The following is a 17,794-nucleotide window of genomic DNA, read 5'->3' on the forward strand; positions in this document are numbered from 1 at the left end:
CCCCCTCCCAACAAGGGCAACGACACAGTGACCCACCGCTCGGGCCCACCTGTCAACGTCGTCCTTCCCCTGCCCCCACACCGCCTACCACGTACTCTACGGGCCCACACACCGTCCACGTCACCCACCCCCATCCGCCATACAGCATACAGGCCAGGGCCACTCACTCTTTATAAGACCTTGCGGGGCACCTCACTGTCCCACTCCTCCGTCTCCGTTCTCGTCTCCGAAGACAAGAAGGGAACACGAACCGCCGGAGATGAACACCGCCGGCGAGCCTCCTTTGGGGCACAAGTAAGACGGCGTATACTGTAGCGCTTGTTTGGTCGTAATAGGCAGGGCACGCCGCACGCGCCATTCATGTTTTGGTTGCCGAGTGAGGACGGTGGTTGTGGTTGGTTGGAGAGGGGAACGAAGGGGGAGGGAGGGTGCGGCGGCGGTGCTGTAAGTGGCGGTCATCGATGACGTTTCGGTTCCCGGTGAAGAACCAGCAGGGCACGATCGACGGCAGTCCGTTTGCGCCGGCGACGGCGAGGGTGTCGATGTTCCGGAGGCTGATGGTGCGGGTGACCCCGGCCGAGCGGCTGGCAGCTGGGGACGGCAAGGAGAGAGAGAAGGACGAGAGGGGAGGGGAGGCGGAGGCTGGGTCGGTGGGGCTGGACAAGATGGTGCTCAGCTTCATGGAGGAGTCCTCCGCGGCCGTGGAGCGGCCGTCGCGCGGGCGGTGCGGCAACTGCTTTAACGGCAACCATCAGGACGGCAGCGACGACGAGGACTTCGACTTCCTGCCCTCCGCCTCCGCGCCCGCCGCGGCGCCGGCCGCGGGCGGCGACGCCTTGGAGCTGCTGAAGGTACCGTCTTTTGTCCCCGATTCAGCTGCTGTCGCCTCCCAAGTCGCTCACCGTCCGTCCAGTGGTCAAGAACTGATTTCCAGTTATTTCTTCTTCCTCCCCTTCTTTTCCGCCTTCCGTCCCCGTTCCTTCTCGCACGCAGGGCCTGGTGCAGTGCGCGAGCACGGCGGAGCGGAACCTCCTGGCGGACGCGTCGCGGATCGCGGAGCGCTGCGGGCGGAAGAAGGCGGACGCCCGGCGCGCCGTGGCGGACGGGCTCCGCGCGCTCGGGTACGACGCGGCGGTGTGCACGTCGCGGTGGGACAAGGCCCCCTCGCACCCGGCCGGCGAGCACGAGTACATCGACGCGGTGGTGGCGGAGGCGGAGCCCGGGGCGACGGACGGCGTCCGCGTCCGCCTCGTGGTGGAGGTGGACTTCCGGGCGGAGTTCGAGGTGGCGCGGCCCACCAAGGCGTACCGCGCGGCGCTGCAGGCGCTGCCGCCGCTGTTCGTGGGCACCCCGGAGCGGCTGGGCCGGGTGGTGGCCGTGGTGGCGGACGCGGCGCGGCAGAGCCTCCGCAAGCGCGGGCTCCACCTCCCGCCGTGGCGCAAGCACGAGTACATGCGCGCCAAGTGGCTGTCCCCGCACGCCCGCAGCGGCGGCGGCGGCGGCCCGGACGAGACGCCGGCGCTCGCGACGCCGGTTCCCGCTTTCTCCGGCGTGTTCGAGCCGCGGTTCGGCGAGAAGCCGAAGGCGCCCGGCGACGACGGCATTCCCGACGGCGGAGATGACAAGAAGGCCACGGTCGTGGTGCCGCCGTCGCCGTGGCGGCCCGAGGCGGCTAGCAAGCTGAGCCCGCAGCCGCCGCAGGCAAGGAGGAAGGTGGTGACCGGGCTGGCGTCCCTGCTGCTGCTCGCCAGCTGATCAACCCAAGGAGATACGCTCTCCCCGGCTCCGGCTCCGGCTCCAAAACAAATTTCCACCTTTTTTTTTTGTTGCCTCCCTTCCCTCGCTCGCGTTCGTCGATCCGTCCGAGGGCCGGCTCCAGGTGTTTTAGCGGTTTTTTTCCGGCTCCTCGGAACAGTGAGAGAGAAAGAAACGCCTCCCTTTTCCCGTCGTTTTTTTCTTCTTCTTGTTCTTTCTGTTCATGCGAGAAAAAAAAAACAAGAGTTTCAGTTGTCCGCGGCCCCGGGGGAACGGAAGGAATCCGGGGCAGTTTTGGTTGGGTCCCCTTGCCCTCTGTTCTTGGGAGGAACTGAAGCCTCGGCCTGGCTTGCAGTGCTGTACCGTGTTCGTCAGGTCATGTCAGGCTTGTGACTTCAATTGAAAGAGGTACTACTACAGTAGTAGTAAAGATACTGTTTCTGTTTTGTTTCCTGCGATCCTCCATCCTGCTGCCATTGTTGCAAGAGAACGACATGGAGCAGGAGCAGCAGTAGGACGTTTCATCGCACGTCAGCTCTGCTGTGGACAGCTTTTGCGTTGACGGGGTCATCGTGTACTGCTAGTTTTTACCGTGCTGGTCTGGCTGGAACTGGAAGAAGTCAAGAAGCGACGGACGGACACCGGAAAGTACTAGTGACTAGTGATAGACTGACAGTGGGGCGAGCTTCGGAGCACTGGCCAGTGGCCACTGGCTGGAGGCGTGACCTCGAGGGTGGGACCCGACGTCATTGACCCAGAGATAGAACAGCCAAGTACTGAAATGCTGCCAGTCGTCGTGCGGAGTCGACCCGCGGAGAGGTCTGCGCTGCGCTCGTGGCGTCTCGAGAGGCGCGGCCGTGGCCGGCGACGTGACGAGGCCCCACGAGGGCCGACGCGTGCGGCAGGGCAGGGGCAGCGCGCGCAGGCCCATGGCGACGGGCCGACGGCGTGGGTTCTCTCCACCCCACCACCACTTGCCTCGCTCCGGCTCGCCTGTCTTTACCTCTTTTTCCACGACGCGGTAAAAAGTAAATAAAAAAAATACAAAACCTCCAACCCAAGCAGAGCCTGCCACTGCTGGGGACACGCCCGGTTTATCCACTGGTTATCGCAGTAGGTCCTGTATATAGAAGTGCCAAATTTATTTACTAACTATATACATATAGTAATATTTGAGTTATATATGGTTATATAAACGGAAATATATCAGGTGTAGATATTACAATATAATGGGTAAATACCCACCGGGTATTACTATCCTATACTCATATCTACGATAAAAAATAACCCCTTCGGGTCACCCATATCCACCGATGGGTATGAATTTACCATCATACGTCCATACCATACTCATGTGCGTATAGGTCAACCATCGGGTCACACGTACCCACAATGATTAAACATCTATCAAAATAATACATTATATAAACATCAAATATATTCATCTAAACACCATTGCAAAAAATTTTATCATCATTCAATCATCGATCCAAATACACCATAGGTAATTGAAGTAGCAACACTCGGATAATACCATATAACACATTATATGTTCTATTACATGATCATTAATTAGTTGTTAAGCCTTCTACGATGTTATCGTTTAAAAGGTTGTTAAATAGTCAAAAGAGATGGATGATTAAAGCCCAAGTTTATGCTTGTGAGCTAAGTTTATACTGGGTATTTTATACCATGGGTTAACGAGTATGAGTTAGGGTAGAACGTTCTAATACCCGTTTACCCATTGGGTAAAGATTTTTGTCAAATAAAAGACCCATGCATAAAATATTTAGCCTATACACGTACCTAAATGGACTAGATAGTACCCAAATGGACTAGATACCTATCATATATCGGTCGCGGATATCCATTACTATCTCTAATCAGGTGCAAACTAATCTCTTGTGTAAACCAACACGGAGACTATATTTAAAAATATATTAGACGAGTTTAAAGGGTCATTTGAAAAGTTAATGTATAATAGAAATGTTGTTTTTTTTAAAAAAAAAATCATCGTAACTGTTTGTGTAAAAATGAATGGTTTACACATTATCATCATACCCTATGTATTTCTTATATTCTTGAGTCCATCGTTTGTTGTGCCCTTATTGTTTTACCACCAGTGATTTTTTCCACCTGGTAAGCGGAGCAGCAGATGGACCACTGGAGAAGCATCGGGGGACGGGGAACAGGTAGCACAGTAGCAGTGCGCACGAGCGGTGGTGGTAGTACATCCATTTTGACCGAGACAACAAGGTATACGGTCCGTGCCATCAGCCAGCCGTGGGGCCAGCGGCGTGGGTGTAGCGCACGCAGGCACGCACACCATGGCCGTGCTACTACCACCCAGGTACTTGCCTCGGCCTTTCCCACACCACGGTGCTACTCCACAAGCACTCAACAGGCGGCAGCAGACAGCATTCATCGATCGCCCAACAGAAAATTATCCAAACCAGCAACGGGACTCCTCCTTGCCAGAGCCGTCTACAGATTCGAGCCCGACAGCCGCAGAATTTTTCGGTAACAGAAGATTAGATTCAACCAAGATCGATCAGTGTACCAAGATGATACAGAGTTTCTGGAGACACGTTCTCAACCTCTGCAAGAGCATAAAAATAAATCAGCAATCATCACGGCTCTAATTACAATCGATTCTAACACTAGAACGCAAATCTACGAGTCTGGGTAAAACAATCCTTAGCCAACCGCGCCGATTGTTGCAAAGCCGCCATAATTATATGCTACAAGTCTTGCTTCTATAGCATCAATGAATGATAGTGAATATAACATGCACATACCAAAAAAAACAGAGTTTGGTTTTCAAACACAATATCATTTCCCTTAAGCCAGATGCTCCAACACAATGTTGTTGCTCTAGAAGAGCCAACGACTTTATATTTTTTTATCTTAGTTGGCCACCCATCCTCCAATCATGTAGTTGACACTATAAGGTTTATCTAGATTAAGAGCACCCCTACACGGCTACACCCAATATATTGTGCTGCACCGAATTAGTTAATGCTTTGTTAGAATAACATGGTACTTCAACAAACCGAAAGATAGGCACAATAATACAATACAAGATAACGTTTGGTACCTGGGAGGCCTTGCCATGCTTTCATGGGCCACACGCATGCTTTTTTTTTCAGCATTCCATCAATCAAAGTGCTTGGGTTCAGCACGACGGAGTGTTCCTTAAATGTTGACCCTTAAGTGCCGTGGAAACGCTGACCACAGACAGCAGCATCGCAAGTTCACGACTAGTGCCAACCACCCCAGGGAGACTCTGGTCCATGCTTCATAGGTATATTCAACTACTTACTTGATAGTTCACTGCCACTGCACAAGCCAGGAGAAACAAAGGAAACTATTAAAAAGTTAACTTACAGTCACTAAATGAAACAGATTGCGTATCTGAAGGAAAAAGATACAGTAGATCAAACTTCACGACTTCAAGTTTTCTGGTATGAAAAAGCTTCATAAACATGCCAGTTTTCGCTAAAATCGTGAATCCATCCAAGCTCCAGATCAGTAGTACGAGATTAATGCAGCCACCCACAGGGGCAGAGCCTCATAGACGCCATATCGTACAATACATTAGTTACCCAATACCTCTGCAATACATACAATAAGCTGAGGTCTAATAATTTAGTTTTCGTTAAGCCCTAGTGTTTCATGTGTTCAAGTCACAGTGTTGACATTTCATCATGTATTGTCCCCTTCTCAATGTTGCTGCTACGACTTAAATTCACACACCAAAAAGAAACATCACTTTTACTGCCCCCCACGGATAAACCGAAGTAACATAACACACAATGCAGCCATACTTGTTTTCTCGAAAATCGTGAATCCATCCAAGCTCCAGATCAGTAGCACAAGAATAATGCAGCCACCTACAGGGGCAGAGCCTCATGGAGGCCGTACTGTACAATACACTAGTTAGCTAAATACCTATGCAATACAATAAGCTTAAGTTTAATAATTTGGTTTCCGTTAAACCATAGTATTTCATGTTTAAAATGGCAGTGTTGGCATTCCAATATATTGCCTCCTTCTCAATGGTGCTACTATGACTTCAATTCACAAACAGATTGTCATGGACCTTCGGTCCATGGGGATAGCTATCTTCTCCGGCGAGGTTATACCCCTCTGCCGCAGGCTTGGTTCTAGGGTAGCAACCCTAGGCGCTTGAGAGGGTCATTGCAAGGGAGAGAGATTGGTTTGATAATGATCTTGCTTGATTTATTCTCTGCTGTCATGCGGCTTATAAATAGCCCTATGGCTAACCAACTTCTCCTACAAACTCTCAACTAACTCCTACTTTCTTGGACTTATCTGATGCTAACCAACTCTCCACAATTCTCTCATTTCAATCTTATTCTCTAACCTTATCCCAGCTCATCTCAATCTTATTCTCTAGCCTTATCCCAGCCTGGCTGTTGCCTCTCGCTCCCTATTATGCCCATGACATCTCCCCCTCCCTTGAGGACCAGCTCGTCCTCGAGCTGTCATAGACTTACCTGACACGACTTAAGGTTAAGCCTTGTACATCTCGGCTTACCTTTATTATTTAAGACAAAAATACAAAATAATTGTGGAACTAAAATATAAATTTGAACTGCAGTATGTCCTCCTGGATCCCAAGGAAAGAGCTGAACTGCGGACTTCACGTTGGATGAAAGGTGAAGGAGGAACCAGCCCGTTCTTATGTTGGGTCTGTCCAGCACCAAGGTAGTTGCCCGAATGAAGGAGACGACCCTCTTTGGCCGTGCAGGGGGGCTGCATACCCAGATCTCGACTTCTGCAGGGGGTTCAAAAAGTATAGACGAGACCTGGTGGTTGGGCGCGCAGGCTGCGAGTTGGTGCAGCGATGAGCTGATCAGCAAGTGCAGCTTCCGCACCGCCCGCCTAACAAGGAAGCCGCGCACTGCGGCTTGCAGGCGCACCACGACCTGCTCATGTGATGACAGCCATGGGGTGGCCCTGGAGGCCACAGCAAGGTGCTTCTCCCCACGAAGGGACTGTACCTGGCGGCGTGCCAGAAACCCTCGCGCTGCCGCCTGAAGCCGCACCGCTGCTTGGAGTTCCTTCTCTGTCTTCTCCTTGTAGCGGTGGAACATCACAACGAATTGATCCCACTTCTCTTCGAGCCGAGTGAATGCATCTGGAGTTGGAGAGGGCGGGTGGGAGGGCGTTGCGGCGGCAGATGGCGCGGCGGCTGGTGGTGGTGAGGATAACCTGGAGCTCATGGGGATAGCTATCTTCTCCGGCGAGGTTATACCCCTCTGCCGCAGTCTTGGTTCTAGGGTAGCAGCCCTATGCGCTTGAGAGGGTCATTGCAAGGGAGAGAGATTGGTTTGATAATGATCTTGCTTGATTTATTCCCTGCTGCCATGCGGCTTATAAATAGCCCTATGGCTAACCAACTTCTCCTACAAACTCTCAACTAACTCCTACTTTCTTGGACTTATCTAATGCTAACCAACTCTCCACAATTCTCTCATTTCAATCTTATTCTCTAACCTTATCCCAGCTCATCTCAATCTTATTCTCTAGCCTTATCCCAGCCTGGCTGTTGCCTCTCGCTCCCTATTATGCCCATGACACAGATACACACAAAAACATCAGTTTTAGAGAATACAGATCCCATAGATAAAAAAGTAACACGACACAAAATTTTCATCTAAATGAAGGATCAAAGTCTTCATCCTATACAAAACGGGATTCTTGTAATTAGAAACCCCACACAGTTATCACAGTGCTGATAATGGGGTGAACCAATACAGCCATGTCTTTGGAAAATCTATCTCTAGTTTACGATATTTACCAATTCTACTCCAACTATATTACCGGATCCCATCACAATCTCAACAGCAATTTCACAATCCCTTCTGATAAGGCTAACTCAGAGAATCCAATGAGAGTGCACAATAATGGGCTGGTTATGGTTATGCCAAAAAGTTCAGATTAAACATCAAACACATTAGCTACTCCAGAACCATCAGACTAGTATGTTCCCTCAAGCTGCCTTCTTATTTTAAAGTGGACACTGGAACTACCCCTTCCCACCTCAATTGAAGTGGTCATATTCCGAATAACATTGTATGATTATAAGCAAGTTGGGTCATACTTCAAGACAACACACAATGAATTGTATTTGGGGTGCACCTGTTTCATACTATATGCTGCCTTTTCAAATAGAAAAAAAGAACTGTAAGCAAGTAGTGTATGTCCGCTAACAGTTTTTTCATGCCAACTAGGATTTCTGTACCTTAGGGTGGTTCACTACTGCAGGTAGGATGTGCAGCTGGAACAGTAGAAAGGTCCATTATATATCACTCACAACATGACCACTGTGCTACCAGAGATCTTCCATTCCCATTCAAGAATTTTCAGCCAAGACTCTGGTTGAATTCTGTCAATGGCTATTTGCTTTGGTGGTTAATCAGTAACCTAAGAGAAAAAGGGCTCCAACAGTCCTGCAAAACATCAGGTACACACATACAGTTTATGATGTGTAAGCGCACTTATTTGCCATAACGACAACCAAACAGGTACACACATACAGTTTATGATGCCTATAACAGGTTCTCTAAATTCTAGAGTTCACAGAACATGGTTGGCTCAAGATTTTCGAAAGAATAATTCTACTACATAAAGAAAGTATGCTTATGCTACAAACATCAGTAACTTTGCAACAAGCACATTTCAAAAAAAGTTGTTAGCTTTTTAAATTTACTTTTGAGTACAACTCAAAATGGTGTACTAATGTATCAATTTTTGCTCTGCCCAGGAAAATATTAAGTATTATTACTTGATCAATACATATAATTTTGATGGTACAAGTTGTAACAGAGAAGAAATACGCACCAGATCGACATGACGACATGCACGGCAGGCAGTATGCTGGAAGTTAAGATGTGCCCATATTGATCTAAAAGCATATCGAGCTGCGGAGTCCCAAAACCAGTATGGCACACAAAGAGACAGACCAAGTGCCGGAGGCTCCCAAATGAGTGATGTTTGAGGAAGGGATAAACCAAAGTAAGCTTTCCTCCTGCGAATGCAAAGAGACTGCTTCGAACCTGCGATCAGGTGACTCGGTGAGACAACTCTCACCACTGCACCAGGCTCCCTTCTGATATGACATACAACATATACAATAAATCCTTTTAGTAACCCTCGAGATTGACTGTCTGTCTGACAAAATTTTGCACCATCATTCCCCACGTTCGCTCATTAGGAACTATTCCTCCACTTATTGCTTTGTCTAGAAGCATAGCGGCATCATCAAGCAATCTGACTTTGCAGTGCCAACTAATGAGAATGTTGTATGTCACAATGTCAGGATGCACATTTTCGTTGGGTAGCTTCTCTAAAAGATTTAAAGCAGCATGTGTCCATCCCACTTTGCATAACCCATTTATGAGTGTATTGTAAGTCACAATGTCAGGTGTCAGTCCTTGATTCAGCATCTCCTTTGAGAGCTCCAGTGCATCACGTACCTTTCCCGCCTTGCAGAGTTCATTGATCAGCATGTTATACGAGAAATTATTTGGCTTAATTCCCTTTGTCACCATTTCCTCAAGCAACGCCATACTCCGATCAACATTCCCCTCTTTGCAGAGGGCTTTAATCAGGCCATTGTAGCTAATAACATCTAGCTGGCAACCATGAAGTAGCATTTCACTTGCAAGCCTTAGGCCCTCCTGCCACCTTCCGTTGCGCAGAAGTGCATGAATGAGAGTATTATAAGTTATTCCATTGGCAACAACACCCTCTTCAATTAAGTTTCTGAAAATATGTTCTGCCTCCTCCATCAGGTCATTGTTGCACAGATGATAAATCATTGTATTGTACGTGCAAATATCAGGCTTGCACCCCTGACTCTTCATCTCTTGGACAAGCCTTGTCGCTTGATCAAGCTTGCCATCCTTGCATAAGGCATATATGATACCATTGTATCCTTGGGAGTTCATACTAAAGCCCTTGGCTAACATCTGATCCAGCATTGCTCTTGCGTCATCCCACATGCCATTCCTGCAAAATGAATGCAGCAAGGTAGAGTAGGTCACGATATTTGGTGCACAACCCTTCTCCTCCATCTCATCAAGCATCCGCACTGCTGAACCAAATCTCCCAAGCTTGCAAAGGCCATGCATCAAAATACTGTATGTGTGCACATCAGGCGGGCATCCTTTTGAACCCATCATCTCATACAACTCTGTTGCCCTGGCCAGCTTCCCCTCCGTCAGACATCCACGGATCACCGTGTTAAGCATCACCACGTTCACCTCCGGCAACCTCCCGAGCATGGCGCACGCCTCGTCCGCCTGCCTTGTTCGGCACAGCCCTTGCAGGAGGAACCCATATGTCACCACACTTGGCATGCATCCCTGCGTCATCATCCTGTCCACCAGCCTGGCTGCCTCTCGCACGCGCCCGAGCCCGCACAGCCCGAGCACCAGGTCGTTGAAGGTGTTCACGTCCGCCGCACACCCCATGAGTAACATCTCGTCGAGGAGCATCGCGGCCTCGGCGACCCCGCCCTGCGCGACCAGGGCGTGGATGACAGTCTGGTAGAGAACCGCATCAGGCACGCATCCGTGGCGCGCCATCCCGCGGAGCAGCGCGAGCGCGTCGCCGGCGCGGCCGAGGCGGCAGAGCGCGCGCGCGGCGACACCGAAGGTGAAGGTGGTGGGCGGCACGCGGTCCCTGAGCATCCGGCGGTACAGGAGCAGGGCGTCGGCGTGGCAGTCGGCCCTGGCGAGCGTGGAGAGGACGACGTTGTAGGAGCGGAAGGAGGGGGAGACGGCGAAGCGGCGGGGCATCTGGTCGAGCAGGTGGAGCGCGCGGCCGGGTGGCAGGGAGCGGAGCAGCGGGAGCAGGAGGGACTCGCGGAGCGGGGGCAGGCGGGAGGCCGGCAGGGAGTCGAGGAGCGCGAGCGCGCGGTCGGGGTCGGCTGCCGCGAGGATGGGGCGGAGCGGGAGGGACGAGAGCGAGAGCGCCGGGTGGGACGACGCGTACCAGTCGAGGAGGAGCAGGGAGGTGGCCGGCGCGAGCGGGAGCGCGAGGAGGCGGGCCAGGCGGCGCGGGGTGAGCGGGTGCGAGGACAGCGTGGCGCGGAGGCGGGAGAGGTCGAACGGCGCGAGCAGCTCCGGCCATGACGTCGCGGCGGCGGAGTTGAGCGCGGGCCGCGGGGGCGGGCACGGGGGCTCGTCCATGTCAGCGCGTGGCGCGCAGCGAGTATCCCGCCGCCGACAGCGCTAAAGATTGCCGCTGCCGTCCTAGTCGTCGCGCTTCAGGCCGCCGGCGCTGCCGCCCCGGGGACAACATTTGCCGAGCTGGGGACCACCATCGCGGAGGACAGAGGAGAGGGACCACGTTCAGTTCAGGCGAGTGGATGCATAGCACCAGACTAACTGCTTGGGCTGTTCTTTTGGTATGGGCCGGCATACTCTCCTGTTTCCATTTGAAAAAAAAACGTCATAGGCCGTATCGTATCGTATCGCACTGGGCTGAAATTTGGCCACACACAACATGGAAACCCTCATCGGGCACATCGTTCTCAGGAAGTAATCCAACGGCTGGGACTACACCCCAGCTCCTTTATAAACAGGCCACCTCCCCATCCTTTCGACGATATCATGTCACCTGGCCGCTAGCTAGGGTTTGGTCTTTACGGCCGCCGCCGCTTCTGCAGACGTCCCGTGCCCTTTGCTGTTTCAGCGTTCTTTCTTGTAGTTTCATGAAGCATCTTGGTTGGTTTGTTTCTTGAGTGTCTCTTCCTTTTCTCCCCTTTGCTCCTCTTTGTGCAGTTTTGTTCAGAGAGACGATGTTTTCCTCTTTTTTGTCGTCCTTAAGAATTTATTTCTCTCTTCTGTTGCGAGCTCTGATGAGGACTGTGATGAAAAACACAATCAAAACACACCATCTTTCGGGACTGATTGGCTCGATACGAGCCATGCTGCCAACTCTGCAATTCTGACGTCCCCATTCCAGCCCGCAGATTTTCTTTTGCATTTCCACGCTTTTATTCATGCGTCTGTATGCTGCATCGTAAAAAAATTGATCTGAAATACTTTGACAGTGGCCTGTGACGAAACTCAGCAATCAAAAACACCATCTTTCGGGGCTGATTGGCGCGAGCCATGCTGTCACACTGCAAAGAATTCTGAGGCCAAACAGAGTATAACCACTTTTGAGTCTGATACCGCATTGGCCATATTTTTTTTTTCAGGAAAATGGTAACAGCAAATCAGACCAGAAAGACTTCTTGGTTCTTAGGCGTTTCAAAATATTGTAGCCTAGTATTTTCATGGTATTGCTATTTTTTGAACAAACCACTGAACGGTACCCGTAAAAACTGCCAACGTTAAAAGTGAATTAACTACTAGTTTTATTTTACATTTGTAGGATGTAATGTGCTGCAGAATTTGAGATGGAATTGGATACCTGCAGATTATGATTACTTACACTGCTTGTGGGTACAAGTCCTATGGATCGCCCTTGCCGGTGATGACGCGGAAGTGCAGCAGGATGCTGCTGCTAGGCTCAATGAAGCTGAAGCCCGATGTCCACTTGGCAGTCGCAGAGTGGGTGAAATATTGATCTACGACCCATGTAGGCCTCGGCATGGCTGTAAAAATGACTTCGGCTCTTGTCCTCTTGAGCTAGTGTTATCTTAACATATTGTTTGGCAAAACGACTCATTGATGTGGAGGGAGCCCTCCCAAATAGACCCGTAATAACCAGATACATACACTGCTTGAATCTACTTTGAGAGTAGAACAAAGAATGAAATACTCAACCGCATGCCTCCTCTTCGCCCAATCCCACCCCTGACCAATGGAATGCTCTGAGTTTGATGCTCCCACAATCTCCGCTAAAGTAATCAAATAGAAAGCACCATTTGTTTGGACGAGGCTGGTAACGTGGGGAGAGGAGCCGTGGGAGAGTAAAACGATCAAAAGGGGCGGTATCAGTTTGTACAGGCATTGCATTCGATTGCGTGTAACAGCTCTACGCAAACAAACAGGTGTAGCCTTGCCTATCTGTATTCAGGTCGCGTTACAAACATCGTACCAAAACACCACCTTAATTATTCAAATGTAGATCCTCACATGTGGATTTTTGTTGCAGTTTATGGCTTCTCGCATTAAGTTCTGTAATTGGTTTGAATTCAGTCATTTTGATTCTGGAGCATTTTGGGTGCGTCCAACATGAACATTTGATCCGACAACTAGTCCACATTAAGCAGACCACTACATTTGTTGGCTACATTGAACAATTATCAGTACTGCTAGATCAGTCACTTGCATATGAGAGCAAAACTGATCTATTGTTCTATACCATGCGTTATCGATGGGTTGTTCAGCAATACTAGATGGCAAAGACAAAAAAAAACAGGCCAGCTTATGAAGGTCGTCACCTCCACCAAATGCACAAGTTGCAACGACTACTAAACTGTTGAATAATTAGACAAATTCCAATCTAAATTCCGAATATAAATCATGACCAAATCAGAAGAACTGAAATAACAAGCCAAATCAGATGATGCGTACTGATTAGACTTACTGATCGATGGCACGCGCCGGAATCAGCAGGGTCGACGATGTCGAAGTAGCGAAATCAGCAGGGTCGACGAGGTCAGCAGATCACGAGCAGTTGCGTGAAGACGCTTCCCAAAAACCTTATTCGCCCTCTCCCGGTGCAGGATCTAGAAGACGAAGGGTTCCGGAGACCTGCTCTCCTGATCGCAGATGCACCTCTGCGGTCGGGACGAAGGGAACTAAAAGGCGACTCAGCTATGAAGAGAGGCGAAAGCGAACTGGGATCTGGGATAATATGGAGGCTGGCTGCCGGGCTCCTTTTATAGGGCCGAGTCCGCGACCCCCGTGCTTATCCGCCCACGAAAATCTCGCAATCAGTTGAGATTTTATAGGGATCGGTTAGGATAAGCGTAACAGCCAAGAAACCAAAAAAATCAAACGGCAAAAGGTAGCCGCGCCCCCGCAAGGCGAGGGGCCGGATTTCGGCGGACCATTCACGCGCATGTCGTGCGCCCGCGCCCTTCGCCCCGGCCAGGCCAGGCGAGGCGAGCGAGCGCGCGCGCGCGTGTGGCTCTCCACACTCTCTCCTCTCATCCATGACTTGGTGAGTGAGTGTGGCTTCCATATTTAAGCTAGCTCTACTCCACAAGAGCTAGCAATATGGTGCTATTGGTTCCACCTATCCCTTTGCCATCCACTTATATGGGCTTTTGAGATTTTCCTGGAATTATTAGAAATTCTTAATTGGGCCAAGCCCATAAATCCTAACATAAACATGACCCTTTCATAATGAAAATGGAGGTCCCATTCACAACAATACTTCCCAAGGAAAATGGAAACATGACAACAACGTTCTAGAGGATCAAGTCACAGCAATGCAACGGAATAAATAACAGACTAAATACGCTCTCCAGCGTGTTTGAATCTGCACAAGAAAACAGGTACGCACACAATAGTTTGGGAAATCTGCTCCATTCCCCAATAACTCTGTATTTTAAATCATGGGTTTGCTAATACGATGATATTTTTGGTAAAAAAACTTTGTTCTAGACTAAAGTTTTTTATTTGCACACAACTATAGTCTTCTCTTTTCATATATTACAACTAAAATACTATATTTTCAAATAAGTATTAGATTAGATTTATGTAAAATATATTATTGTTAATTTGTTATGTTATAGCATATATTAAACCGTGGTATTATAAACTGTGGTTATTAAAAACAATGTTCCCAAACAGACCCACCATGTATCTGGTTTCTAAGATCAAGTTTAGTAATATACTTTATATTGAACCCATATGTTGAGCACCAAATTGAGCGCGGACGGTCCGGCCCTGAGGCCGGACGGTCCGCGGTCCGGACGGTCCGCGCCTGTGGGCCGGACGGTCCGCGCGGGCGCAGAACAGATTAGGGTTCCGAGTTTTGTGCTACGGTTGTTAGCTAAAATCATGGGATAAGCTCGGAAATTAGTTTGTAAAGGGTCCAGCCCCCCTCCTCTATAAATAGAGAGGTATACGGCCGATTTGTAATCATCAACAATCGAATCAATACAACTTTTACTCGCATTTTATCCTAGGAGTAGTTCTAGTCTAGTTTAGGTTTAGCCACTCGATCCCCAAATTCTCCGCCTCTCCTCGACTCTACGTCGATTAGAGGAGTCTAGGTCGGCCTGCCCGAGCCTAGACACCACCTAGGATCTCTACTCCCCGACGGGGTCCCTCCCGGGAGCGAGATTCAGGCGCCGTCGGCGATCTTCCGCCGTCCCTGCGTACGTGCGGACCGTCCGGCCCTAGGGCGCGGACCGTCCGGCCATCAGGCAGAAGTCCCAGCAGCGCACCAGGCCGCGGACCGTCCGGCCCCAGGCCGCGGACAGTCCGCCCTTGCGCAGAGAGCACCACCGCGCCTCGCACCAGGCCGCGGACCGTCCGGCCCCTGCGCGCGGACCGTCCGCCCCTGTGCAGAGGGCACCGCCACGGTTCTTGTTGAGTGTTTGGCGCTCCGAAAAGGCGTCAACATACTTTTGGCGACTCCGCTGGGGATAACACATATAGACCTATCAAATCGGCCCTCAATGGCCGGTTCAAAAGATAGCTCTGAGGTTTCCACCAACAATATCATCACACCGACATGGGAAGCCTTGCCGGCTGAAGAACAGCTCCTGTTCGAGGAGCGCCAGGAGCAGCTGATCCAAGAAGCAAAGGCGAAGTTCCTGGCTGACTTCAAAGTGGACAGGAACAACAAAGTCGTTCGGCAACGGGCGACAGATCTGGCTTCGCTCCGACCTACTACGATTACCCCAAATGTAAGTAGCACCAACGAACTCCAATCTCTTAAAGCTTACATAGACGAACAACGAGAACAGATGCAAAATATCATAGGGGTTATGCAAAACGATTGTAGGAAACTGGTACGTGCATTTGATAAATCTAGTATAGCAAATTTTTCTTCACACGAGGTTGAATTAGGAGATAATACGCGTAATACATCGGTTAAAGGTTGTCACGACCAGTCACAACCCCCTTATGGGATGCCGATGGACACGTACCCTGAGCAAACGCAAATCGGCAGTAAACCAGCCGATCTACACATGTCCGGACCGTCCGCTCGCGAGCGCGAACCGTCCGGGTCAGCCACAGCCGGGCCCATTTTTAATGAGTTACCTAGACACGCACCCGAGCCACCACATAGGGCCACGAATTTAAACTATCCAGTCGGACGGTCCGCATACAACGACGGACGGTCCGCATATAATCACGGACGGTCCGGGTACGTATCCGGACAGTCCGCGCATGAGTCTTTTGAGGGGGATTATTACCTGAATCCTCGCCCGTCCCAACAACACTTTCCATCACATTATGCAATACACCAGCCCATTAATTCAGGATCCAGAGCCCAGGAAAGCTTTCCGGCCCCACCTAGAAGGCCAGAAAGAAACGATCAAACATATGAGCCATATAGGGCAAATGGAAATGCACCACGTAGCTCAAACCGATGGGGGGAACGACAACATACTAACATGCAACCAACCCCACCTATGTTTTACCGGAGAGTCGGTGGTCTTGCACCGGCTGCCATTGGTATAGTGAGGGAAGAAATAGCCGGGGCGTTCCGAGATAAGCTCGGAGTAAGCATGATCCCTGGGGGGCAATCATATCGGAAGCCTTATGACAGCCGATTTGATCACCACCCATACCCACAGGGAACCAGGATACCCGAGTTTGCAAAGTTTTCGGGTGACCAAGGAAAGAGCACGCGTGAGCACATAGGCCAGTTCCTAGCACAATTAGGAGAATTGGCCGACACCGAAGCATTCCGTGTGCGTTTATTTTCAGTATCCTTAACAGGGACTGCATTCACATGGTATGCCGCGCTCCCTCCTAATTCCATTTTGTCATGGGGAGACTTAGAGCAAAAATTTCATGAACATTTCTTCTCTGGTGATTATGAGCTAGATTTAGTAGACTTAGTGACCCTACGACAAGAAAAGGATGAATCGGTTAGTGATTATATCCGGAGATTCCAGGATACGAGAAACCGATGCTTTCAAATTCATTTAACAGATAAACAACTGGCGGGAATAGCCTTTGATGGATTGCGCTATTATTTAAAAGAGAGATTAGAAGGCATCCAGTTCTTTACTCTAGCACAATTACATCAGAGAGCTTCGGCTTGTGAAAGCCGAAGCAAAGAACTAGTCAGAACGGTTCATCATAATGTCCCTATAGTAGAACACAATCAAAGTAGTTCGGACGATGAACCAAAGAAAGTTTACACTGCCGAAATAGTTTGGCCCGAGCAGGCCAAATCTTCGGCTTGCTACTCCTTGCAGTCAGTTCAAAAGGAACGACAGGAGGAGATTAAGTTTACATTTAATGTCGGCAAATGTGATAAGATATTCGATGAATTACTAAAAAATGGTAACATTAAAATTGATTATATCGTTCCACCTGCCGACGAACTAAAGCGTCGCGCATACCGCAAGTGGCACAACTCATTTTCCCATGCCACTAATGATTGTAATGTGTTCCGACGACAAATTCAATCGGCCATTAATGAGGGACGATTGAAATTTCAGGAGGACACGGAGCCCTTCCCAATGAATGTGATCGACTTTAATGGCAAAAGGGTCCTAATTCGGCCCAACACAGCCGATAAGGGCAAAGACAAAGAAGTCATCATCGACAACGCACGGGAGGTCGATGGAAACAACAAAATTTCTTGCAGGAAAGTGATGGCCGAGAAGACTCCTGATGGAGGGGAGACACTGAAGATAACCATCACAAACTCCAGCGCTGGGGGGCAAGCGCAGATAAAGGGACATGAGCGAGAACCCATACTACGCATCGCGGACGGTCCGGTGCCCAGGCGCGGACGGTCCGTAACATTACCGGACGGTCCGGAGCATTCCAGCGGACGGTCCGGCAACGCCGAAGAGCCACGACGACCACGTACCTTCAAACCACGACGACCAGAAATAGGTACGTGG

General features: G+C 49.9%; 2 protein-coding genes, 1 long non-coding RNA gene and 2 other non-coding genes across 8 annotated transcripts; 4 read left to right on the top strand and 1 right to left on the bottom strand.

Annotated features, from left to right (window-relative positions):
• Nucleotides 1–202: 202 nt before the first annotated feature.
• Nucleotides 203–2,201, top strand: LOC100382025 (uncharacterized). Of its 2 annotated transcripts, none has more exons than XM_008653417.4 (2): nucleotides 203–851; nucleotides 994–2,201. In XM_008653417.4, the coding sequence occupies exons 1-2, from the start codon at nucleotides 462–464 to the stop codon at nucleotides 1,753–1,755; spliced, it is 1,152 nt and encodes a 383-aa protein (XP_008651639.1). In that variant the 5' UTR covers nucleotides 203–461; the 3' UTR covers nucleotides 1,756–2,201. The 2 variants fall into 2 exon arrangements, with proteins under 2 accessions (XP_008651639.1, NP_001168261.1); NM_001174790.1 differs by having other exon boundaries at nucleotides 228–851; nucleotides 935–2,009.
• A 1,482-nt stretch (nucleotides 2,202–3,683) lies between these two features.
• LOC103632023 (pentatricopeptide repeat-containing protein At5g64320, mitochondrial) lies at nucleotides 3,684–11,296 on the bottom strand. Of its 3 annotated transcripts, none has more exons than XM_008653873.3 (4): nucleotides 8,626–11,296; nucleotides 8,027–8,234; nucleotides 4,853–5,094; nucleotides 3,684–4,354 (listed from the first exon to the last, which is right to left on the bottom strand). In XM_008653873.3, exon 1 carries the CDS (start codon nucleotides 10,977–10,979, stop codon nucleotides 8,928–8,930), a length of 2,052 nt encoding a protein of 683 aa, XP_008652095.3. In that variant the 5' UTR covers nucleotides 10,980–11,296; the 3' UTR covers nucleotides 3,684–4,354; nucleotides 4,853–5,094; nucleotides 8,027–8,234; nucleotides 8,626–8,927. The 3 variants fall into 3 exon arrangements, with proteins under 3 accessions (XP_008652095.3, XP_008652096.3, XP_008652097.3); XM_008653874.3 differs by having other exon boundaries at nucleotides 4,853–5,122; XM_008653875.3 differs by having other exon boundaries at nucleotides 4,853–5,369.
• A 105-nt stretch (nucleotides 11,297–11,401) lies between these two features.
• LOC103632024 (uncharacterized) lies at nucleotides 11,402–12,574 on the top strand. Its single transcript, XR_555610.3, has 2 exons — nucleotides 11,402–12,076; nucleotides 12,172–12,574. It is a non-coding gene; the product is annotated as an uncharacterized lncRNA (long non-coding RNA).
• Nucleotides 11,655–11,748, top strand: LOC111589909 (small nucleolar RNA SNORD96 family). The gene has a single exon (XR_004851714.1). It is a non-coding gene; the product is annotated as a small nucleolar RNA SNORD96 family (small nucleolar RNA).
• On the top strand, nucleotides 11,846–11,938 carry LOC111589910 (small nucleolar RNA SNORD96 family). Its single transcript, XR_004851715.1, has one exon. It is a non-coding gene; the product is annotated as a small nucleolar RNA SNORD96 family (small nucleolar RNA).
• Nucleotides 12,575–17,794: the final 5,220 nt, after the last annotated feature.

The sequence above is a fragment of the Zea mays genome, chromosome 7, assembly GCF_902167145.1.
Source record: "Zea mays cultivar B73 chromosome 7, Zm-B73-REFERENCE-NAM-5.0, whole genome shotgun sequence".
In the NCBI taxonomy this organism is placed as follows: domain Eukaryota; kingdom Viridiplantae; phylum Streptophyta; class Magnoliopsida; order Poales; family Poaceae; genus Zea; species Zea mays.